At 39.9% G+C, this 26,832-nt stretch overlaps 1 protein-coding gene across 1 annotated transcript; it reads right to left on the reverse strand.

Moving 5' to 3' along the window:
- Nucleotides 1-2,698: 2,698 nt before the first annotated feature.
- LOC116627954 (centromere protein V-like protein 3) lies at nt 2,699-5,305 on the reverse strand. The gene has a single exon (XM_032397933.1). The coding sequence runs from the start codon at nt 5,268-5,270 to the stop codon at nt 4,485-4,487; it is 786 nt and encodes a 261-aa protein (XP_032253824.1). The 5' UTR covers nt 5,271-5,305; the 3' UTR covers nt 2,699-4,484.
- Nucleotides 5,306-26,832: the final 21,527 nt, after the last annotated feature.

Raw genomic sequence — 26,832 nt, forward strand, 5'->3', positions numbered from 1 at the left:
AGAAATAGCTGTTTTAATTTATATACTTTCTAAATAAGCCTGAATTTTATCAAAATACAGTAGTAGCTCTTTTTCAGTGCCTGGCACATAGTGGGTGCTCTTAGTTTATACATACATAGATTATTTATTGAATATTGATATGTCAGATACTGTACTAAGCACTTGGGGTTCATAAAGAATTGGATAGGATCCTTACCCTCAAAATGCTTACAGAAAACAACAAGCAAATACAATTTATGATTTGATAAAGAGGTCAGAATAGAAGTCTGTTCCTTATGTGCATCATACTCTCTCTGACTTCCAAGACCTCATATATATTATTCCTTTTCTCTGGGAAATTCTAGTTCCCTTTCCACCTGACCAACCCCTATTTATTTGTTATGTCTCATATGGAAATTCTCCTCCTTTGAAACGCTATGGCTTGCCCTCATCTGGATATGTATTATCAGAACATCTTGAATTCCCCCATCACTGTGAGAACCTACTACAGTTTTTTGAAGTTTCTTGTTTTGTTGTCTGTCTCCTTCAACATTCTGTGAGCTCCACAAAGACTGAGACCAGGTAGGTATCCCAGAGCCTACTTCAGGATTTGGCATACTAATGTAAGGGAATGCACTATGATAGCTGGAAGTCTCAGTTCATAGGATAAGGATAAAAAGCAGAAATAATGCGTCCACATCAATTTCCTATTCATATGTCACCGATAAAGCTGGATGAACAGACATGACTAAAGACTTGAAATTTACTGATAGAGGTTCTTTTCTTAATAGTATATACTAACTAGTGCAAGATTTCATTCAGTGAGAAAAGGGAAACTGGAAATAGTATCCGGGGGCAATGATTTTATGAAAGATCTCCATGAAAAGAGGCCCACCGAAAGAGACAAGTCTTCTTTTTCTACTTGAAACTGTTCTTGTTGGTTGTAATTCCTGAACACTTATTGTAGAGAAAAGCATCCCAACTACTGGGCTTCTTTCCCAGAGACTCTGGGGAAGAAAGTATCACCCATCCCCTTTGAATTTCTCAAGTGTTAAACAATAAAACCATCCAATAATGTGACATTACTTACAATGTCCACCGGAGGGTGATATACCACTGCTGGTACCCCTTTTAGAGCATGACCCGTGAGCACTAAATTTAGTTACTTACAATCTATAATTTTAAGAATACATTATAAATAAAAGAAGCCCTTTTGGTAGATGTGAAGACCTAAAGAAAAGATGGAAATGGCACCAATCTTGCCCCCATTCCCCAGAATAGACTAGATTCCCAGGGGTCTTAGAATGCTTTGCCTCCAACCTGATATGTGACTAACGGCACAGAGTTCGTGGTTTCTCCTGGAATATAGTTGGTCTCTTTAGGTTCCTTTATATCTCAGCCTGGAGAGAGGACAAGATTAGGAAAGGAATATTATTATTGTAATAATTTTAGAGATGAGGACCCTGAAACTGAAGCCCAGAGAAGTTTATTAACTGATTCAAGAGTAGGGGCTTTTTTTCTGTGCTCCCCCAGCACCCTGTTCTTGTCCTGGCCACACTCTGTGGTAAGCTCATGGTTGTCTCTCTCATCCACCAGACAGAAATGATAGGGGCCTAGGCACTGCATTTTGTTCATTGCTCTATCCTAGCATGGAGAGCAGTGCTGGACACCCAGTAGGGATAAAAAAGGGGTAAAGCTGGAGAGAAAATAAGGTATGAGGTGGGGTAGGATGAGGTTCCATCTAGGGTGATTCCCCTCTTAACAGCTTGGATGGATGAGGACAGGAACATGTCTATGAGGACAGAGAGGAAACAGTGGATATTGTTTGACGAAGCCATTAAAAGGGGATGGAGCATTTAGCATCCTGTAGACTTATGGCTTACTACTCCTTTTTTACCCCATCACTGGACTGCTCTGACTCTCACTTTAAGTGGCTCAAAAAAAAATGGCATCTGAGAGAATGCACATGGAGGTGTCTTAATCCTAGAGCTGAATACAATTATGACCATTGATTCTGTTTATCAATGTCCTGATCTAATAAGAGCAATAACCACAGCAAATTCTTGGTGCGTTATCAGTCACTGTGCCAGAAGACTTTATGTATGACTTCATTTAGTCCTCACAGTGAGGGAGAGTGTGGGTTTTACAGATTTTATGCCTACAGTAGTAGGTAGAAGAGTTGGCATTTCAGCCCAGACCCACAAGCCAAGTCCTTGCACTTTCTTTGAAATAAGAGATGCCTAAAGGATGGCACACAGACCACTCACGATCAGTGTCCATGATGACTTTAATGGTGCATGGACAAACCTTTACTATGTAGTTTTTAAATGATGTTTTTTGTGCAACAGGAAAAAAGCTAATGCAGAAGGGGAAAAAAACCCTGACATCACACAACCTGTGCCAAAACCCCCAAAGACTCTTAAACCCCTCTGTCCTTTCCCCAGCATTCCTCATTGGTTCTGAGCTGCTTATTGCTTCTCTTTCTCTCCAAATCTCCATCCTCAGATATCTGGGAGATCATTCCCTTTCCCAACCGCTTGTCCATCCTCAGGTTCTAGCACTGTCTCCCATCCCTTTTCACCACACAACTGTCCCCTACCTGCATTCTCACACGTGGAAAGCAGCCTAGGACCCGTAAATGGTATGCAGGTTAACAATGCTCTCTGAAACTCTTGAATGTGAGTTTTTAATAAAATGAATTCATGAATGATTTGCACATGGCACAGAGAAGAAGAAACATCAATATTCACTTTGAAAGAAAAGTCACTCAGGAACAGAGAAATTATACATACACACATTTATTGGTACAGAAACACTGACATGGTAGAATCATGAAGTCTTGAGCCATTTGTTTTTCCTCTCTGGATCCCATCCATGCAATAGACCATGGAATGTCACATAGGTGTAACTCTAGGTGTAATTTGGTCCTTTCTGACCACCAGGATGACTGAATCTCCTACGGGCATATGTGCATGTTCATGTTCTCTCCCCCTCTCTCTCCCTTTTCTACCTCAACCCAACCTCTAGGCGGTAAAGGGATAGGCCAAACTATTCCAAATAATAAAGGAGGAAGCTTGAGGAGTAGAGGGTCATGTTAGGGAAACCAAGTCATAAATTTCCTTCCTCTAGGCTGGGGTTGGGGGGGATGATGGAAAATGAGAGGTAAGGATTGAAGGATGATAGCTTTTCTGTGTGATGGCTGTCATGTTATTTGCAATACATGGAAACACATACCTATTTAGTTCATTTTTAAGTTGTTGATAGATATGTCAAGTTAATTCAATGTATATTGTATGCACATCTAATGAAATATATGTACAGAAGAGAGACAGCAAGAAAAAGAGATGGAAAGAGTTCCAGGCCCTTTTATCCAAGGGAGGGAACACTGAGAGTATTTATTCATACTTTTCTCCTTCAAAATATTACTATTATAGTGAAAAGCTGGGAAAAAAGGCAACTATCCATGAGAAGAGGTTGGTTAATAAGTTATGGAAGATCCACATTTTTTAATTCTACGAAGCTATTAAATGAGGGTCTTTATACATATCATTTGATAGGAAAAGACACCTATTGTTTGATAAAAATCTCAGGTATGAAGAAATTACATATAAATTGATGCTGATTTATAATGTACAACATAGAAATACATAGTTTTCTAGTTAGTAAGTATTTATTTCTGGAACACCTTTTATCTGAATACTTAACACATGTTCAAGATAGGAATTTCAAAACATCAAAGAAGGCGTACATACAGTGCACAGACATCTATCTCATTCTTCTGTCTCCCCATCACCCTACCCACAGGCAGTTTCTAAAACAAAATCAAGCAAAATGGAAGCATCATTTGAAAACGTAAGTGCAATGAGGTATATCACACTAATGAGCCTTAAACATACTATATAAAAACACATTAAATAAGCAATGTGGCTGAAATCAATGCTTATCTCTAAGTAGCGAAAACGTGAGTGCTTACCTGAAACACACACACGCACACAGATAATCAATAGGAAACGTCCTAATAAATGTTCACAGAAGTGTTTGGATATAGTGAGTGGTCCTACATACCAGGTGCGGCCGTTAAAAACAATCTTGTTCACAATAGCACCATAACGGTACAGTACATATGAATGATCTGAAAATGACCTATGAGAACTCTATGAAGAATAAAGAATACAAGGGAGTGTTACACAAGGCGACTTGAAAAAGTAGAGACGCTACTTGTTTATTGGATTGGAAGATTAGGGCTGTGGACAGACAAACGTGTGCTCAGTTTTTTGATCATAAGCAAGTCCAAGTCCGTCGCAAAACACTGAAAGGGAAGGGGTGGAGGGCTGGAGAGACATCACGGGTTCACCAGTCCAGAAACCGACCTCTTTCATAGAGCAATCCCTTCACAAGTACTGAGGTGGCTCCTCGGGGCGGGGGGGGTAGAGGGGGGAACCGGGCATGTTTCAGCCGTGTTGCGGCCCCAGTCACCGCTCCTCTTCGGGAGGAGAGGCAGGGGCTCACTCGGGGGACGCGTTCTGGATGGCCTTGGGCTCCTTCACGGCCTCCTCCCCCCAGTCGCCCCCGTCGACCTCCTCGATGACCACACTGCGCACCGTGCCGGCGTCCAGGCAGTGCGGGGCGACGCCATACACGCCGGGGTCAGAGCCAGAGGCGTGGAAACTCTGCACCCCGCACCTGCTGCAGAAGCTGTGCAGCGCCGGGTGCGCGTGGGATCGATAGGTGACGATGCTCTCGGCGCCCAGCAGGAGAGTGAAGCGCGAGGCGGGGACCAGGAAGTGTCGGTGCTGCTTCTTCCTGCACAGCCTGCAGCTGCAATCCACCACGCGCAGGTCTGCGGGGGCCCAGACGGCGAAGCGGACCGCGCCGCAGTGGCAGCCTCCGGTGTGATACACCAGGCCTGGGTACTCGAAGGTGTCCAGCAGGAACTTGGCGGCGCCCTCGCAGCTGAGGCCCCGCCGCTTCCTGAACGTCTCCCAGCGCTCCCGCTGCGCGCCCAGGTCCATCTCGCCGGGGGACACGGCGGGCGCCGGCGGCTTCGGGGATCGCAGCGGCCCTTTGGAGCCTGCCTCCCGGGCCCGCCGCCACCAGCGCTTCCGCCGCAACCTTGCGGGATCCCGCCTGGCCGCCGCGGGCTTCCTTCCCGCCGCGTGGCTCCCCACGCGGACTTGGAAAGGGGGGCGCCGCGCGCCCATCACCGCGATGGCTGCGCAGGCGGCGGCGGGATCCCCGGGCCGCTTCCGCCCCCGCGGCTGGGTGCCGGCGCCGTACCTCACCCTGCCCATGGCGCCTGCAGCCTTCCCAGCGCGTGCCCACCGCCCCTGGTTTCCTAGTAAGTTGCTGAGCAGCCTCATTGCGTCAGCCCGATTGGCCACTTGTTGAATGTGATGTACAGACCCCTTGACCCTATCAAAACAGCCTTTACTGGCCTGAAATTCTGGCTAAGCCTATCAGCTGTCCCTTCTAAATATTTTCTATTGTTCATTCAAATTAGAAGCCTACCCTTAGAATATTGAAACACTGAAAATGCTGCAGACCTTTTATCTAGCTTGCGTGCAGCAGCAGACGGAACAGTTTAAAATAAGCAGTGTTCATCTAGTGTAGAAGAGACAAACTGAAACATACACAAAATGTGTAGTGTGTAATTGTACTATAGTCGGGCTAATAAAAATGACGACCCACAATACTATGTTACAACACACCAGTGGACCCAAAGAGAGAAACTGGGTGTTAACTTAAATACAGGACAAGAAGGTTACTTGTGTAAATTTGTCTTCAAGGAATACGAGGTAAAAGAAGAAACAATGCATTAATTTGTCCATCTATACTGAGAAAAATTAACAGCTATGAGAATCATAAATATGAAGCTGAAACTTTGTTCTTTGGAAATTGATGTGATCGTTGTGCATGGCCAGAGGAGAGACCCCACAAAATGAGCATGGATTCTCCTTTTTGCAGTATAATCAGTACCTGGGAAAACAGGAATCTTCCAAAATGTGCTTTCTGAATTAAGTAGTGACATCTACACACACTGGGTGCAAGCAGAGATCCACGCACAGATTTAATAATTCTTAACATTTTGTCATATATATGCATGTGTATGTGTATATACTTTTTGAAAAATATTTTTAAGTAAGATACATCAATGCCACTTAATCTCTCAATATTTCAGCACTCATGTCCTAGGAATAGAGACTGTGACAATAAATAAAGGAAAATCTCACTAAAGTGGACTGGGGATGCTAGAAGGGGAGGCTGGTAGGGAAACTACAGGAAGAATTGTCAATTACAGACCCCTAACAGAAGAATCTCAACAGGAAAGAATGATCAGTTATAGGCCTGTCTTAACAGGGAAAGATGTATATTGCATCTACTACAAGAAATCCACTACCCCTGCAACTCAGCCAATGAGAAATGGTCATCATCCTGAACTCTTTTTTTCTCCAATGGACTTTTGTTCAAAACAACATCTCCCAAATTCCTCCTTCTTCCCCATAAAATAACATTCCTCTCCTTTGTTTGTTGGACTTGCCTATGGTTTTGCCATAGCTTGCTTGTCCTGGATTGCAATTCTCTGCTATTTCCACATAAACCCATTTTTGCTGGTAAAATTACTGGCAGCTTTATTTTTAAGGCTAACAAGACCTAATTTCTTGTATAGCCACAGTATCATTATCACATCTACAAATCAATATAATTTTCCAATTTCATCTAACTCCCAGTATATATTTAAATTTCCTAAATTGTTTCCTAAATGTGTTTTATAAAAAGATTTTCCCCCTCAACAGGATCTAATGAAAATTCACACATTAACTTTGGTTATTTCTTTTTAGTTTCTGTGATCTATGCCATAGCAACTTCTTACTAGACACATCTCTGGAGGCAAGGGAAACAAAAGCAAAAATGAACTATTGGGACTTCATCAAGTAAAAAGCTTCTACACAGTGCAGGAAACGATTAACAAAAATTAAAGTCAACCTTCAGAATGGGAGAAGATATTTGCAAATGACATATCCCATAAAGGTTTAGTATCCAAAATACATAAGGAACTTATCAAACTCAACACCCAAAAAACAAGTAATCCAGTTAAGAAATGGGCAGAAGATGGGGCACCTGGGTGGCTCAGTCCGTTAAGCATCAGACTCTTGGTTTTGGCTGAGGTCATGATCTCAGGATCTTGGGATCGAGCTCTGCAGGGAGTTGGCTTGTTTCCCTCCCTCCTCTGCCTCTCCCCCTGCTCATGCTCTCTCTCTCTATCTCTCTCAAAGAAATAAATAAATCTTTTTAAAAAAGGAAATGGATAGAAGATATGAATAGACATTTTCCCAAAGAAAATGTACAGATGGCTAAGAGACGCATGAAAGATGCTCAACATCACTCATCATCAGGAAAATACAAATCAAAACCATGATGAGATACCACCTCACACCTGTCAGAATGGCTAAAATTAACAACACAGGAAACAACAGATGTTGGCAAGGATGTGGAAAAAGGGGAACTGTTGGTGGGAATGCAAGCTGGTGCAGCCATTCTGGAAAACAGTGTGGAGAGTCCTCCAAAAGTTAAAAATAGAACTACCCTATGACCCAGCAATTGCACTACTAGGTATTTACCCAAAGGATAAAAAAAATACCCATTTGAAGGGATACATGCACCCCCAATATTTATAGCAGCATTATCAACAATAGCCAAATTATGGAAAGAGCCCAACTGTCCAACAATTGATGAATGGATAAAGAAGATTTGGTATATATATACAACGGAATATTACTCAACCATAAAAAAGAATGAAATCTTACCATTTGCAACAATGTGGAGGGAGCTAGAGAGTATTATGCTAAGCAAAATAAGTCAGTCAGAGAAAGACAAATACCATATGATTTGACTCATATGTGGAATTTAAGAAACAAAGCAGATAAACATAAGGGGAAGAGAAAGAAAGGCAAACCAGAAAACAGACTCTTAACTATAGAAAACAAACTGAAGGCTACTAGAGGGGAGGTGGGGGGGGGGTTAAATGGATGATGGGTATTAAGGAGGGCACTTGTGATGAGCACTGGGTATTGTATGTAAGTGATGAATCATTAAATTCTACTCCTGAAACTAATATTACACTGTATGTTAACTAACTGGGGTTTAAATAAAAACTTGAAGTTAAAAAAAATAATAATCAACCAGGCCAGTCAATTGCTGATTTTGCCTGATTCTTTCCTTGTAGTGTCCTTTAGATTGATCTTCTACCCAATATTTTTCCTCTACAGCTAAAAATCAGGTCTAAAGGCTTAATTAGATTCAAGTTACACATTTTGGCAAGTATGTTGTTTTGGCAGATGTTGTATACTTCATATCGCATCACATCAGAGGTTCATGATGTCAAGTTATTCCATTAGTAATGATACTAAATGCTCTATCTTCATTAAGATAATCATTGCCAGACTTCTCCATTGTGGAGGTAGAGTTTTCCTTTTGCAATAAGCAAGTAATCTGAGGGGTGTTATTTTGACACTGTGAATATCTTGTTCCTTTCCAACTTTTGCCTAATGGTTTAAGAATCCATTGATAACCTCTGATTGAACCAATTATTTCAATTGTTTGATTGTTGTTTGATTACAAAATGGTGATTTTTTTTAAAGATTTTATTTATTTGAGTCGGGGGGAGAGTAGCAGAAGGAGAGGGAGAAGCAGGCTCCCCACTGAGCAGGGAGCCTGACGTGGGGTCCGATCCCAGGACCCTGAGACCATGACCAGAGCCGAAGGCAGATGCTTAACCAACTGAACCATCCAGGTGCCCCAAAATGGTGATTTTCTCATTTTAATTTTCCTTCTACTTTTATTAGCTGACTTTCACCCATAAACATGAACTTTCTCTAATCAAGTGTAGATGGACTACTGTTTCTCCCTGAAAGGCAGGGTATATACTTAATTCTTTACCTTTAATTAGCAGTTTGCAGAGTAAAGAGTAGGAGTAATAGTAATCTTGAATTCAATAATTTATAGTGAACTAAATTTTTTAAGTGCAAAGTATCCCAACTTTGGCCCACAGGAGCCTTTTCAAACTGGATCCTGTGTCCTTTTGCATATCTCCATTATTCTTTGACCACTTCCTTGTTTTCTGGAACAACCAGATGTCCCAAGCTCTTCTTAGATTTTTACACTCCCAGCCCTGGAATCACACATTTCTACAAAGAGCTCTGGTTCCTTTTAGTGGAGCATGGTATTTAGAACAATGCCTAGGCATATCATGACAGATTTATTATTGAATTTTTATTGAGATAAATGTAGATATACATACAGATGTAATATATAATATGGAAAGATCCCTTGTACCCTTTACCCAGTTTCCCCCAATGGTAGTATTTTGCAAAATTGTAATATGACAACTAGGATATTTTTATTGATAAAATTCACCAATCTTATTCAAATTTCCCAAGTTTTATGTGTACTCATCTGTGTGTGTATTTAGTTCTGTAGTGTAAGCTCTGACAGTTGGCTTTTCTTTTTGTAATGCAAGTGCCTTGACTTAAGGTTTGATTGCCAAGGCATCTACTTCACAGGGGCATCCACTTCAAGATGGCTATCTTGAATAAATACAGTACCAGCCATAAGTCTAGATAAAGAGCCAGGCTGCCCCCACACCACCCCAGACTCTTTTGTTTTAAAAATCATTTGGGCCTCTTGTTTTTTCTCTTCCCACACTTTAAATTCCTGCTATTTTGTTTTAAATTCATCAATAATGAGTGAGCCTTCGAAACCCAAGGACCCCACCTACACCCCAATAAAAACAAAATCCTAAGCCCTTCCTTACTCTCCCCTGCCTCCCCATGACCTTGCTATGACACTCCAGGTGTCCTATGTAATTTCCACAATGTGTGAGTAACAAACCTTTATTTTCACAGTTTCCTCATGGTTGTTCCTTGCAATCATGATAAGAACCACAAGGGCCAGTCCAGCCACAACAAAACAAGTTCTATGCAACTAGATCACATATATAAATTCATGTCCCATCATTGCAGCCACTAACCACTGGTACCACAAATCTGTTCAACATTTCTAATATGCTGTCATTTCCAAAATTTTATATAAATGAAATCAAACAGTATGTAGCTGTTTAAGATGGGCTTTTATTCACTCAACATAATACTCTGTATCATCAAATTTGTTTGGTGTATCAATAGTTAATTTTTTTTATTCCTGAGTAGTATTTCATGATGTGCATATAGTACAGTTTGTTTAAACATTTAGCTGTTGAAGGACATCTGGAATGTTTCTAATTTTTAGCTGTGACAAATAAATCTACTATGGACATTTGTGTACAGGTGTCTGTGTGACCATAAGTTTTTATTTATGATAAAGAGTGCATTTGCTGGGGCATATAGTAATTGCATATTTAGTTTTATAAGAAACTGCTAAACTATTTTCCAGAGTGGTTGTGCCATCTTACATTCTCACCTGCAACTCAGAGTGATCCAATGTCTCCATATCCTCCCCAGCATACAATGTTGTCACTTCTGTGGTTTTAATTTGAGTTTCCCTCATGGTTAATGATATTGGACATCTTTTCATGTGCTTATATGCAATATGTCTCTATATCGTCATGTCTTTGCCCATTTCCTAATTGGATTTTTGTTGGTTTTTCTTTGTTTTGTATTTTTACTGTTGAGTTTTGAGAACAATTATATACTCTTGATGGTAGTCCCTTGTTGGAGATTTGGTTTGCAAATATTTTTCTCTAGTCTGCACTTACTTTCTGTCCTCTTTACAATGGGTTTTGCAGAGCAAAAGTTTTTAATTTTTATGACATCCAATTTATCAGTTTCTCCTTTATTGATCATGCTTTTATTGTCAGGCCTAAGAACTCTTTGGCCCTAACCCCCAAAGATTTTCTTGTGTTTTTTCCCCTCAAGGTTTTAAAGTTTTATATTTAAGTCTGTGATTTACTTTGAGTTAATTTTCATATAAGGTGTTAGGTTTAGATCAAGATTTTTTTTTGCCTATGGATGTCCAATTACTTCAGTGCCATTTGTTGAAAAGGGTATCCTTCCTCCACTGAATTGTTCTTGTACCACTGTAAAAAACAGGATGAACATATTTGTGTGGTTCTATTTCTGGGCTCTCTATTCTGCTCCATTGATCTATGTGTCTATACCTGCACTAATTCCACACAGTCTTAAGTAGTATAGCTATATAGTAAGACTTCATATCACATAAAATCATTCCTGACACTTTATTCTTTTTCAAGATTATTTAAGCTATTCCAGGGCCTGTGACTTTCCATTTAAATTTTAGAATAAGCTTGTCTATGTCTACAAAAATCCTGCTGGAATTTGGATATTAAATTGCATTAAACCTATAGATCAATTTGGAGAAAATTGACGTCTTTACTATGTTGAATCTTCATATCTCTGAATATAGTTTGCTTCTCCATTTATTTAATTCTTTGATTATTTTCATCAGTATACATATATATGTATATGTATATGTACAAGTACTGTATATGTTTTAAGTGCATACCTAAGTATCTTAGTCTGCTAGGGCTGCCATAACAAACTACCATAGACTGTGTGGCTTAAAGAGTGGAAATTTATTTTCTCACAGTTCTGAAGCCTAGAAATCTGAGATCAGGGTGCCAGCATGGTTGGGTTCTAGTAAGAGCTCTCTTCAAGTGCTCACATGGCATTTCCTCAGTGCATGCAGGAGGAGAGAGAGAGAGAGAGAGATCTTCCTCTTCTTTTAAGGCCACCAATCCTGTTGGATTAGGACTCTACCTTTATGACATCGTTTAACCTTAATTACTTCCTAAAAGCTTTATCTCCAGATAAAATCACATTGGGGGTTAGGGCTTCAACATATGAATTTTGGGAGGGGGTGGTTTGCACAATTCAATCCATAGCATTAGGTAACACATTTTCTTTAAAGTAATTGAAAATTGGGGCACCTGGGTGGCTCTGTCAGTTAATTGTCAGACTCTTGATTTCAGCTCAGGTCTTGATCTCAGGGTCGTAAGTTCAAGCCCTGCATTGGGCTCCATGCTGGATGAGGATCCTACTTTTAAAAAATTAAAAATAAATAAAGTAATTGTAAATGTAATTGCATTTTTAAGTTGGTTTCCACATATTCATTGATAGTATATAGAAATGGGATATATTTTAATGTGTTGATCTTTTAACCTGTGACATGGCTGAACTCACACTAAATACTAGGATTTTTCTTTTGCATTAAATACTAAGACTTTTTGGTAGACTCCTTGGAATTTTATATATAGACAATCATGTCATCCGCAAATAGAGGCAGTCTTATTTTTCCATCTAATTTTTTATTTTTTTCTTTATCTTGCCTTATTGCCCTGGTTAGAATTCCAGTATTATGTTGAGTAAAAGTGGTAAGGACATAAATCCTTGCCCCCTTCCCAATCCTAGGGGAAAAGTCTTTCATTATTAAGTATTATGTTGGAAAAGTTTTTGGTAGCTGCTCTTTACCAACTTCAGGTAATCCTATTACTTGCTGAAAGTCTTTTTGTTTGTTTGTTTTCAGGTTTTACATTTTAAAAAATATATTTGACATATAACATTATGTAAATTTTAGGTGTTCAACATGTTGACTTGATACATTTATATATTATAATATGATTGCCATTGTAGCAATAGTAAGCACCTCTATCATGTCCATCATTGTCATTTCTTTTTTCATGGTGGGAATAATTTAGATCTAGTCTCTTAGCAAGTTTGATGACTATAATATAATATTGTTGTCTACATTCACTATACTTTGCTTTTGATCTCCAGGACTTATTTAGATACTAGTTGTATGTTTGTACCCTTAAACAACATCTCTCTATTCTCCCACACCCAGCCCCTGGTTACCACCATATTATTCTCTGTTTTTATAAGTTTGGCCCTTTCAGAGTCCACATATAAGTGATATCATATAGCATTTGTCTTTTTGTGCCTGATTTATCTCATTTAGCATAATGTCCTCAGGGTCCATCCATGTTGTTGCAAATGGCACGAGTTCCTTCTTTCTCATGGCTGACTAATATTTCACTATATCTGTATCTATATATAGATATAGATATAGATATATATCTCCATCCATTAAACAATTGATGGGCATTTACATTGTTTTAGTATCTTGGCTATTGTGAGTGAATAATGCTGTAAAAAATGGGAGTGCATATATCTCTGATATCCTCTTTTCATTTCCTTGGGGATATACCCAGAAATGGAATTGCTGGATGATGTGGTAGTTCTATTTTTTAATTTTATGAAGAAACTCCAGTGAGCAGAACTTTGAGCAATGCACCTGTTTGTCATTTTGCTTGGAAGGAGAAATGGTCACTTCATGGGCTATGGCCAAAAGTTTGGCTGGATGGTCAGGGATTTAGAAGGAACATGGAAAACTGTTGACAAGGAAATCTGGGGAAGATCCATATGGATAAACGTTTCTGAATGGGTGAAAATGAAAAAATACTTGTGTCTCCTGTTAATGTCCTCTTGAGGGTGACCTCAGAAAATAATAACTTTAATAATTAAATGGATAGAATGACACATTTTGTGGATACCAGTCAGCTTCTTTCACCAGCCACCCTGTCATCTCTGTCATTGCTCACTGGATTCATGAACCAAGTGGCCATTATGTCAGTGATAGAGGTTATGCCTTGGCTCAGCAACATGGACTTCTACTCACCAAGGATGACCTGGCTAGAGCCACTTCTGAGTGCCCAATTTTCCAGCAGCAGAGATCAATACTGAGCCCCCAATATCGAACCATTCCCCAGGGTGATCAGTCAGCTACCTGGTGGCAGGTTGATTATATTGGACCCCTTACATCAAGAGAGGAGCAGCATTTTGTCCTTACGAGAATATATACTTACTCTGGATACTGATTTATGGTCCCTGTTATGCTTCTCCCCAAACTACCATCTGTGGACTTAAAGAATTCCTTATCCACTCTTGTGGTATACCACGTAGCAATGCAATTACTCGCTTCACAGAAAATGAAGTGGGTCCATGCTCTTGGAATTTATTGGTCTTACCATGCTCCCTACCATGCTGAAGCAGCGGTCTTTAAATGATGGAATGGCCTTTTGAAGACTCAATTACAGCTCTAGGTAGGCGGCAAAACCTTGTAGTGCTGGAACAAGGTTCTCCAGAAGGCTGTATATACTCTGAATCAGTGTCCAACATGTGACACTGGTTCTCCCATAGCCAGGATTCATGGGTCCAGTAATCAAGAGATAGAAATGAGAGTAGCAACACAATTACCCTTAGTGACCCACTAGCAAAATGTATGCTTCCTGTTCCGATAATCATATGCTCCACTTGCCTACAGACCTTAGTTACAAAGGGAGGGATGCTTTCACTAGGAGATACACAACTATGATTCAACTGAACGGGAAGTTAAGACTGCCACCTGGCCATTGTGAACTTCTCAAGTCTCTGACTCAAAGGGTAAAGAAAGGAGTTACTGTGCTGGTTGGGGTGATTGATCCTGACTATTAAAAGGAAATTGGTCTACTATTCCACAATACAGATAAGGAAAAGTATGTCTGGAAAACAGGGCATATCTTAGTATTACCATGCCCTGTGGTTAAGGTCAATGGAAAATTACAGCAACCCAGTCCAGGTAGACTACTAATGGCCCAAACCCTTTAGGAATGAAGGTTTGGGTCACCCCACCAGATAAAGAACCATGACCATCTGAGGTGCTTGCTGAAGGCAAATGGAATATGGAATGGGTAGTAGAAGAAGGAATTTACAAATACCAACTATGACTATATGACCAGCTATGGAAAGGAGGACTATAATTTTCATGAGTATTTCCTCCTTGTTATGAATATGTTCGTGCATGTGTATTTAAAATATCTTTGTTTTCTTCCTTCTCTTACCCTCTTAACAAATAACATAAGATGTATTGACTTTATATGGTACTATTTAAGTGTTTTAAATTTTACATCATAGTATTTAAATTATGAATAATCAAGGAGAATAATATATATCACACAAGGAATTTGCATCCTTTTCTGGTGAAAAAGTGCATTTGCAGTTGTATGCAGCATTGCTTTATCATGTTAAGTAGAAGGATAACTTTGTTATTGTCTTTATTTGGAGATCAATTATGGTTTAAGGAGATGTATGCAGGTGCCAAGTTTGCAAGAGGTGGACTTGTAATGCTTAATTTTATGTGTCAACTTGAAGGGTGTTTTTGAATGTATCATTTAACATTTAAACATTTAACATTTAAATCGGTGAACTTTGAGTAAGCAGGTTTCCTTCCATAATGTGGGTTGCCCTAATCTAATCAGGTGAAGGCGTGAATAGAACAAAAAGACTGGCAGCCCAGAACAAGAGGGAATCTTTCAGCAGCTTGCCTTTGGACTTCTTATGCACCATTGGCTTACCTGGGTCTCCACCTGCTGGCCTTCAGAATGGAACTGCACCATGGACTCTCCCATGTCTCCAGCCTTCCAGCCCACATGGCATATATTGGATTTACTGGCCTCCATAATCACATTAGCCAATTCCTTATAAGTCTATATATATACACATCCTCTTGGTTCTGTTTCTCTGGAGAACCCTGATATAAATACTTTGTGAGTTCCACAGTCTTTTTTCCACTCCTTCTGGAACTCCAAAGTTATGAATTATTAGATCTTTTGTTATTCTCCCACAAGTCTCTAATACTCTGCTCATTTCTTTTTTTGCAGTAATGTTCTTTCTGTTCACTAGATTGAGTAAATTGTATTGATCTCCCCACAAGCTCACTGATATTTTCTGTCATCTCTACTACTGAACCTATCCAATGAATTTTTTGTTCCATTATTATTTTTTTTCAGTTCTATACTTTTTATTTGATTCTTTTATATAACTTGTATTTCTTTGCTGAGGTTTTTGTTTCTTTTTCTTTTATTTTAAGCAAATTTATAATTACTTTTTGAAGTAGTTTTATAGTGGCTGCTTTAAAATCTTTATGAGATTATTCCAACATCTAATTCATCTCAGTATTTGGTGTCATTTGATTGTTTTTTCTATTCAAGTTTTTATCTTCCTGATTCTTGGTAAAACAAATGATTTTCAATTGTATTTTGAACATTTTGAACATTAGGTTAAGAGATTCTTTATCCGGGGGACGGAGCAAGATGGCGGAGGAGTAGGAGACCTGGATTTCGTCTCCTCTCAGGAATTCAGCTGGATAGGGATCAAACCATTCTGAACACCTACAAACTCAACAGGAGATCGAAGAAAAGAATAGCAACAACTCTCTGAACAGAAAAGCGATCACTTTCTGGAAGGTAGGACGTGCGGAGAAGTGAATCCGAGGCGTTATTCGGGCGGATAGACGGCGGGGGAGGGGCCTCCGTCGGCCGCTTCTGGCAAGTGATAGAGCCACGGAGCACAAAATCGGAACTTTTAGAAGTCTGCTCCACTGAGGGACGTCACTCTGGTGGCGAAGTGGGGGGTGGAACCCTCGCGGGACAGTGTGGTCTCAGGACCCTCGGGGTCACAGAAAGACCAGGGGTGCCTGAGTGCGGCAGAGCTCCCAGGTATCGGAGCAGGGAAGCCGGCTGCAGAGACAGAGCCGAGGCGCGGGCTCTCAGCTCGGGGTTGCCATAGACTGTGATCCACGGCACAGTCGGGCCCCTGCTCCTCCAGCAGGGACCCAACAAGCGGCAGATCCGGGGAGACTCACCTTCTTCCCCCGGGAGGAGAGGTGCGGGAGCGCACTGCGGGGATCTGCTGGGTTTGGAGACTCCACCCGGGGTCGGGTGCCAGATAGGAAGGCGCGGTCACAGGCCGGGTGAGCGCGGAGTGTGGCCGGAGACGGGGGAGACGGGAGTGACTGACTGCTTTTCTCTGGGGGCTCGCTGAGGAGCGGGACCCCGAGTTCTCGGCTCCGCCGGGGCGGAGACTGGGAGGCCGCCATTTTCACTCTCCGCCTCCAAAGCTGTACGGAAAGCTTGCAGGGAACAAAAGCTCCGGAGAGCAAACCCGAGCAGATTACTTAGCCCGGACCGGCAAGGGCGGGGCAATTTTGCCTCCGGCAAAGACATTTGGGAACCATGGCAACAGGCTCCTCCCCCAGAAGATCAGCGAGAACAGCCAGCCAAGACCAAGTTTACCGATCAATGAGAACGGCCGAACTCCAGCGCTAGGGGAATACTGCACATAGAATTCATGGCTTTTTTACCATGATTCTTTAGTCTTTCAAAGTTAATTATTTTTTTTAACTGTCTTTTTTTCTTTTTTCCTTTTTTCTTTTTTTTTGAATTTTTCTTTTTCCCTTTTTCAACCAACATCTTATCAATCCCTTTTTAAAAAAAATTTTTTTATTTTTCATTTTTAAAGTCATATTCTATCCCTTCATAGTAGTTACCCGTATTTTTGGCATATATATATAAGTTGTTCTCTCTTTAAAATCTTGAGATAGTTTCTTCTAACAGATCAAAATATACTCTAAATCTCTAGTGTATGGTTTTTTTCTACTCCCCTGCCTGATCACATTCTCTCCCTTTTTTCTTTCTTTTTTTTTTTATGCTCTTCTTACTTTTTTCAAACAACTTATCAAATCCTTTTTTAAAATTTTTTATAATTTCCATCTTTACAGTCATATTCCATCCCTTCATCATATCAACCCTTATTTTTGTACATATATAAGTTTTTCTTTCTTTAAAATTTTGGGAGGGACTTTCTTTTAACAGACCAAAATACACCCAAAATCTAGTGTGTGGCACTGATCTATAATCCAGCCTGATCATATATGATCACATTCTGTTTTTGTTTTGTTTTGTTTTGTTCTGCTTTTGTTTGTTTTTATCTTTATCTTTTTCTTTTTTCTTTTTTTCTTTCCTGTTCTTTTTTCTCTCTTTCCCTTTCTTTTCCCACTGCTTCAGGTCTTTTCTGATTTGTTTAGAGTATATTTTCTGGGGACGTTGTTACCCTGCTAGCATTTTGTTCTCTCATTAATCTATTCTCCTCTGCACAAAATGACAAGACGGAAAAAATCACCTCAACAAAAAGAATAAGAGGTAGTACTGACTGCCAGGGACCTACTCAATACGGACATTAGTACGATGTCAGATCTAGAGTTCAGAATCATCACTTCAAAGATACTAGCTGGGCTTGAAAAAAACATGGAAGTTATTAGAGAAACCCTTTCTGGAGAAGTAAAAGAACTAAAATCTAACCAAGTAGAAATCAAAAAGGCTATCAATGAGGTGCAATCAAATATGGGGGCGCTAACTGCTAGGATAAATGAGGCAGAAGAAAGAATCAGCGAGATAGAAGACCAAATGATGGAAAATAAAGAAGCTGAGAAAAAGAGAGATAAACAACTACTGGATCACGAGGGCAGAATTCGAGAGATAAACGATACCATAAGACGAAACAACATTAGAATAATTGGGATCCCAGAAGAAGAAGAAAGAGAGAGAGGGGCAGAAGGTATAATGGAGCAAATTATAGCAGAGAACTTCCCTAATTTGGGGAAGGAAACAGGCATCAAAATCCAGGAAGCACAGAGAACCCCTCTCAAAATCAATAAAAATAGGTCAACACCCCGACATCTAATAGTAAAACTTACGAGTCTCAGAGACAAAGAGAAAATCCTGAAAGCAGCTCGGGAGAAGAGATATGTAACCTACAATGGTAGAAACATTAGATTGGCAACAGACTTATCCACAGAGACCTGGCAGGCCAGAAAGGACTGGCAGGACATATTCAGAGCACTAAATGAGAAAAATATGCAGCCAAGAATACTATATCCAGCTAGGCTGTCATTGAAAATTGAAGGAGAGATAAAAAGCTTCCAGGACAAACAAAAACTAAAGGAATTTGCAAACACGAAACCAGCCCTACAAGAAATCTTGAAAGGGGTCCTCTAAGCAAAGAGAGAGCCTAAAAGCAACATAGACCAGAAAGGAACACAAACAATATACAGTAACAGTCACTTTACAGGCAATACAATGGCACTGAATTCCTATCTTTCAATAGTTACCCTGAATGTAAATGGGCTAAATGCCCCAATCAAAAGACACAGGCTATCAGATTGGATTAAAAAACAAGACCCATCGATATGCTGTCTGCAAGAGACTCATTTTAGACCCAAAGACACCCCCAGATTGAAAGTGAGGGGGTGGAAAACCATTTACCATGCTAATGGACACCAAAAGAAAGCTGGGGTGGCAATCCTTATATCAGACAAATTAGATTTTAAACCAAAGACTGTAATAAGAGATGAGAAAGGACACTATATCATACTTAAAGGGTCTATCCAACAAGAAGATCTAACAATTGTAAATATCTATGCCCCTAACATGGGAGCAGCCAATTATATAAGGCAATTAATAACAAAAGCAAAGAAACCCATCGACAACAATACAATAATAGTGGGGCACTTTAACACCCCCCTCACTGAAATGGACAGATCGTCTAAGCAAAAGATCAACAAGGAAATAAAGACTTTAAATGACACACTGGACCAAATGGACTTCACAGACATATTCAGAACATTCCATCCCAAAGCAACGGAATACACATTCTTCTCTAGTGCCCATGGAACATTCTCCAGAATAGATCACATCCTAGGTCATAAATCAGGTCTCAACTGGTACCAGAAGATTGGGATCATCCCCTGCCTATTTTCAGACCACAATGCTTTGAAACTAGAACTCAATCACAAGAGGAAAGTCGGAAAGAACTCAAATACATGGAGGCTAAAGAGCATCCTACTGAAGAATGAATGGGTCAACCAGGAAATTAAAGAAGAATTAAAAAAATTCATGGAAACCAATGAAAATGAAAACACAACTATTCAAAATCTTTGGGATACAGCAAAGGCAGTCCTAAGAGGAAAGTATATAGCAATACAAGCCTTTCTCAAGAAACAAGAAAGGTCTCAAGTACACAACCTAACCCTACACCTAAAGGAGCTGGAGAAAGAACAGCAAATAAAGCCTAAACCCAGCAGGAGAAGAGAAATAATAAAGATCAGAGCAGAAATCAATGAAATAGAAACCAAAAGAACAGTAGAACAGATCAACGAAACTAGGAGCTGGTTCTTTGAAAGAATTAACAAGATTGATAAGCCCCTGGCCAGACTTATCAAAAAGAAAAGAGAAAGGACCCAAATCAACAAAATCATGAATGAAAGAGGAGAAATCACAACCAACACCAAAGAAATACAAACAATTATAAGAACATATTATGAGCAACTCTATGCCAGCAAATTAGATAACCTGGAAGTAATGGATGCATTCCTAGAGATGTATCAACTACCAAAACTGAACCAGGAAGAAATAGAAAACCTGAACAGACCTATAACCACTAAGGAAATAGAAGCAGTCATCAAAAATCTCCCAAAACACAAAAGCCCAGGGCCAGATGGCTTCCCAGGGGAATTCTACCAAACATTTCAAGAAGAATTAATACCTATCCTTCTGAAACTGTTCCAAAAAATAGAAATGGAAGGAAAACTTCCAAACTCATTCTATGAGGCCAGCATTACCTTGATCCCAAAACCAGACAAAGACCCCATCAAAAAGGAGAATTACAGACCAATATCCCTGATGAACATGGATGCAAAAATTCTCACCAAAATACTAGCCAATAGGATCCAACAGTACATTAAAAGGATTATTCACCACGACCAAGTCGGATTTATCCCTGGGCTGCAAGGTTGGTTCAACATCCGCAAATCAATCAACGTGATACAATACATTAACAAAAGAAAAAACAAGAATCACATGATCCTCTCAATAGATGCAGAAAAAGCATTTGACAAAGTACAGCATCCTTTCTTGATCAAAACTCTTCAGAGTATAGGGATAGAGGGTACATACCTCAATATCATAAAAGCCATCTATGAAAAACCTACAGCGAATATCATTCTCAATGGGGAAAAACTGAGAGCTTTCCCCCTAAGGTCAGGAACGCGGCAGGGATGTCCACTATCACCACTGCTATTCAACATAGTATTGGAAGTCCTAGCCACAGCAATCAGACAACAAAAAGAAATCAAAGGCATCCAAATTGGCAAAGAAGAAGTCACACTCTCACTCTTTGCAGATGATATGATACTTTATGTGGAAAATCCCAAAGACTCCACCCCAAAACTGCTAGAACTCATACAGGAATTCAGTAAAGTGGCAGGATATAAAATCAATGCACAGAAGTCAGTGGCATTCCTATACACCAACAACAAGTCAGAAGAAAGAGAAATTAAGGAGTCGATCCCATTTACAATTGCACCCAAAACCATAAGATACCTAGGAATAAATCTAACCAAAGAGGCAAAGGATCTGTACTCAGAAAACTATAAAATACTCATGAAAGAAATTGAGGAAGACACAAAGAAATGGAAAAACGTTCCATGCTCATGGATTGGAAGAACAAAATATTGTGAAGATGTCAATCCTACCTAGAGCAATCTACACATTCAATGCAATCCCCATCAAAATACCATCCACTTTCTTCAAAGAAATGGAACAAATAATCCTAAAATTTGTATGGAACCAGAAAAGACCCCGCATAGCCAGAGGAATGTTGAAAAAGAAAAGCAAAGCTGGCGGCATCACAATTCCAGACTTCCAGCTCTACTACAAAGCTGTCATCATCAAGACAGTATGGTACTGGCACAAAAACAGACACATAGATCAATGGAACAGAATAGAGAGCCCAGAAATGGACCCTCAACTATATGGTCAACTAATCTTTGACAAAGCAGGAAAGAATGTCCAATGGAAAAAAGACAGTCTCTTCAACAAATGGTGTTGGGAAAATTGGACAGCCACATGCAGAAGAATGAAACTGGACCATTTCCTTACACCACACACAAAAATAGACTCCAAATGGTTGAAAGACCTCAATGTGAGACAGGAGTCCATCAAAATCCTAAAGGAGAACACAGGCAGCAACCTCTTCGACCTCAGCCGCAGCAACTTCTTCCTAGAAACATCGCCAAAGGCAAGGGAAGCAAGGGCAAAAATGAACTATTGGGACTTCATCAAGATAAAAAGCTTTTGCAAAGCAAAGGAAACAGTCAACAAAACCAAAAGACAACTGACAGAATGGGAGAAGATATTTGCAAATGACATATCAGATAAAGGGCTAGTATCCAAAATCTATAAAGAACTCATCAAACTCAACACCAAAAGAACAAAGAATCCAATCAAGAAATGGGCAGAAGACATGAACAGACATTTTTCCAAAGAAGACATCCAAATGGCCAACAGACACATGAAAAAGTGTTCAATATCGCTCGGCATCAGGGAAATCCAAATCAAAACCTCAATGAGATACCACCTCACACCAGTCAGAATGGCTAAAATTAACAAGTCAGGAAATGACAGATGTTGGCGGGGATGCGGAGAAAGGGGAACCCTCCTACACTGTTGGTGGGAATGCAAGCTGGTGCAGCCACTCTGGAAAACAGTATGGAGGTTCCTCAAAAAGTTGAAAATAGAGCTACCATATGATCCAGCAATTGCGCTACTGGGTATTTACCCCAAAGATACAAAAGTAGGGACCCGAAAGGCTACGTGCACCCCGATGTTTATAGCAGCAATGTCCACAATAGCCAAACTGTGGAAAGAGCCAAGATGTCCATCAACAGATGAATGGATAAAGAAGATGTGGTATATATATACAATGGAATATTATGCAGCCATCAAAAGGAATAAGATCTTGCCATTTGCAACGACGTGGATGGAACTGGAGGGTATTATGCTGAGCGAAATAAGTCAAACAGAGAAAGACATGTATCATATGACCTCACTGATATGAGGAATTCTTAATCTCAGGAAACAAACTGAGGGTTGCTGGAGTGGGGGGTGGGGTGGGAGGGATGGGGTGACTGGGTGATGGACACTGGGGAGGGTATGTGTTCTGGTAAGCGCTGTGAATTGTGCAAGACTGTTGAATCTCAGATCTGTACCTCTGAAACAAATAATGCAATATATGTTAAGAAAGAAAAAAAGAAGAAGAAGAATGTAGCAGGAGGGGAAGAATGAAGGGGGGGAAATCGGAGTGGGAGAAGAACTATGAGAGACAATGGACTCTGAAAAACAAACTGAGGGTTCTAGAGGGGAGGGGGTTGGGAGGATGGGTTAGCCTGGTGATGGGTATTGAGGAGGGCACGTTCTGCATGGAGCACTGGGTGTTATGCACAAACAATGAATCATGGAACACTATATCTAAAACTAATGATGTAATGTATGGGGATTAACATAAGAATAAAAAAATTTAAAAAAAAAAGAGATTCTTTATCCTATTTATAGCTTTTATTTTCTCAGGCAATCACCGTATGTAGTGTATAGGTTCTGGCCTACTTTTGTGAACTGTAGTTTCAATGACAATTTAATTTCCTGAGACTTTGCAATGCTATTTTTTTTTTAGATTTTATTTACTCATTTGAGGCAGGGAGGGAGAGAGAGAGAGAGAGAGAGAAGGGGCAGAAGGAGAGGGAGTAAGAATCTGAAACAGACTCTGTATTGAGTGTAGAGCCCAACGCAGGGCTTGATCCCACAACAGGGAGATCATGACCTGAGCCGAAACCAAGAGTTGGATGCTTAACCGAATGAGCCACCCAGATACCCCTGCAATGCTATTTTGATCTGCTTCATTCTTCTGGCTTTGCTTGAGCTCCTATTGGTACTGTATGCAGAGAAAGAAAATGCCTCCTTCATCTCCCATTGTAGTTAAGTGAGTTGTGGGGAATCTGGACTCATGAGACAGAAAACATTTCCCCTAACCTGTTCTCCAGCTATTTAGTGCCAGTGGGCTTCCCACTTGACTTCTTCTGGCATAGTCAAAGATGATCTGCCTTCTGCCATTGTGTGGAGGACCAGGGGTCTAGGTGGAAGGTCAGGAAGCCCTGGTCTAGTTCACCATCTGCAACTGGGTATATAGCCAGCCAGATGTACCCGGCATGGGTGCCTTCAGCCATTAGGTGAAGGGCCAGGACCCACTAGAACTAGGTGGTTGTCTGCCAGTGAGTAGAAGATAAGGAAACATTGGCCTTGGACCGTCTTATGCAGTAGCGTAGAGAACTGGGAGACACTAAGCCAACTGGCATTACCATTACAGAAGGAAGAGCTCATCTGCAGCCTCCCAATGTGGGGCAGGGAATGTGTTGGCCTTCCCTGGGTTCTGCTGTTACTGCTTAGGGAAGATCAGATCCTGCTGTTGATTCTGGCTGCTGTGGAGCATGGATGATGAGTAGTTTCATCCCCTTCCCCAGCTCTTCTAGTGAAGCTACAGCAGGCAGATGACAGCTGCTGCCACTGGGTATGGATCTCCCTGCTAAGTTTTCCCTTTCCCAGATCTTTGTATAGGGAGAGAAGGCTTTTATTTTCCTTTTTTTTTTGTCAATGCCTGTTGGCTGTGTCAGGATTGTAGACTGCTTAGGCACCCAGTCTAGGATATGTAGGTGAATAGAAAGAAACCCTAGGGAACTCCCTGTGGTGTCATTATTCAAGTCCTGAGGTCCTTATTCAGTCTACCTTCTTTTTTCTATCTTTCAAAGTCTGTTGAATTACTTCCACGATATTTAGTTGTATTTATAGAGGCAGTTCAGGGAATGTGAGCCCATGCCATTGTCCAAAAACCAGACTATAATGACTGATTTTTGACATATTACAATCTAAATATATTTGTTCTTTATTCGGTTACATTTCTGGCTCCAACTAAAAAGGGTTATGAAAACTTGTTTTATAGACAAAATAAACTCTCAGTTCCAAAGGGTAATTGCTCCTGGAATGCAAGTGGAAATCAGTAGTAAGTCATACAACAAACATCTAAAAATATTTTAGTTCCATTATTCAGGGTCTGTTTTACTCCAGCGAAATGGAAAACCAAGATTCAACTAGTTCTCCAAGTATTATACTAGAGCTAGTCCATTTTTATTAAAACACTTGTAGCTTCATGACACAGTAAGGCTGGAAGCACAGAATGTAATTAAAATGGTTCTATCCCAGTTGCAATGAGAACATCAAGCACCCAGATCATTATTTTTAAATACCATTTCTTAATGAAAGGAATCAGGACTCTTGGGACAAATCACTGAATTCAGAGATGGAATAAAGTCTAAGATTAGTGTGGAACATCTTAATGGAATAGAAAATGAAGAAGTGCTGGGGCACCTGGGAGGCTCAGTCAGTTAAGTGTTGACTCTTGATTTCAGCTCAGGTCATGATCTCAGGGTCGTGAAATCGAGCCCTGCATTGGGCTCCCCACTGAGCATGGATCCTGCTTGGGATTCTCTGATTCTCTCTCTCCCTCTGCTCCTTCACCGCTGCCACTCTCTTTCTATCTCTCTAACAAAAACAAACAAACAAAAAGGAAGGAAGTGCTCAAAAAATGATAGGGTCTTGTCAAAAGAACATAAGAAACAGCTTGAATGGGGCTCAAACTGTCTAAACCTGTACATTTTGAGAATTAGAATAAATAATGATATAGAACATTCTCCAAGATAGATCATATGTTGGGTCACAAAGCAAGACAAGAAATTTAAGAATATTGAAATCATATCTAGTATCTTTTCTGACCACGATAGTATGAAATTAGAAATCATTAACAGGAGGAAAACTGAAAAATACACAAATACATGAAAATCAAACAACACACTCCTGAACAACGAATGTGTCAAATTAGAAATAAAAAAGGAAATTAGAAAGTATCTTAAGACAAATGAAAACGGAAACAGAACATATTAAAATATACAAGATGCAGCAAAAGCAGTTCATTTTCTCAATTTATTTTATTTTATGTTTTATTTATTTTTGTGGTTTCAATTTGCATTTTCTTTTTTTAAACTTTAATTCCAGTGTAATTAACAACGTTATATTAGTTTCAGGTGTACAATATAGTGATTCAACAATTCCATACATCACCCTGTGCTCATCACAACAGGTACACTCCTTAATCTCCATCACCTATTTTACCCATCCCCCCACTCACCTCCCTTCTGGTAACCATCAGTTTGTTCTCTATAGTTAAGAGTCTGTTTCTTGGCTTGTTTCTCTCTCTTTTTTCCCTTGGTTCATTTGTTTCTTAAATTCCACATATTAATGAAATCACATGGTATTTGTCTTTCTCTGACTTACTTATTTTGCTTAGCATAATACTCTATAGCTCCATCCACATCCTTGCAAATGGCAAGATTTCATTCTTTTTCTATGGCTGAATAATATTCCCTTGTATATATATTACCACTTCTTTATCCATTCATCAATCGATGGACATTTGGGTTGCTTCCATAATTTGGCTATTGTAAATAATGTTGCTATAAACATAGAGGTGCATGTATCACTTTAAATTGGTTCTTTTGCATGTAGTTGTCCAGTTTTCCCTACACCATTTGTTGAAGAGACTGTCCTTTTTTCATTCCCTTTCTATATTCTTCCCTGCATTGCCAAAGATTAATTGACCATATAGTTCTGGGTTTACTTCTGGGTTTTCTATTCTGCTTTATGATCTGTCTATTTTTGTGCCAGTACCATACTGTTTTGATCAGTACAGCTTTGTAATATAACTTGAAGTCCAGGATCATGATACCTCCAGCTTTGCTTTTCTTTTTCAAGATTGCTTTGGCTATTCCGGGCCTTTTGTGGTTCCATATATATTTTAGAATTGATTGTTCTACTTCTGTGAAAAATAGTGTTGGTATTTTGATGGGATTGATTTAAATGTGTAGATTGCTTTGGGTAGTGTAGCTATTTTAACAATATTTATTCTTCCAATCCATAAGCATGAAATGTCTTTCTGTTTCTTTATGTCATCTTCAATTTCTTTCATCAATGTTTCAGTTTTCAGAGTACAGGTCGTTTACCTCTTTGGTTAGGTTTATTCCTAGGTA

The sequence above is a fragment of the Phoca vitulina genome, unplaced genomic scaffold, assembly GCF_004348235.1.
Source record: "Phoca vitulina isolate PV1807 unplaced genomic scaffold, GSC_HSeal_1.0 scaffold107, whole genome shotgun sequence".
NCBI lineage: Eukaryota > Metazoa > Chordata > Mammalia > Carnivora > Phocidae > Phoca > Phoca vitulina.

Coding starts and splice junctions, on each gene's coding strand:
- LOC116627954 (XM_032397933.1), bottom strand. CDS start 5,270: ATGGGCAGGGTGAGGTACGGCGCCGGCACCCAGCCGCGGGGGCGGAAG.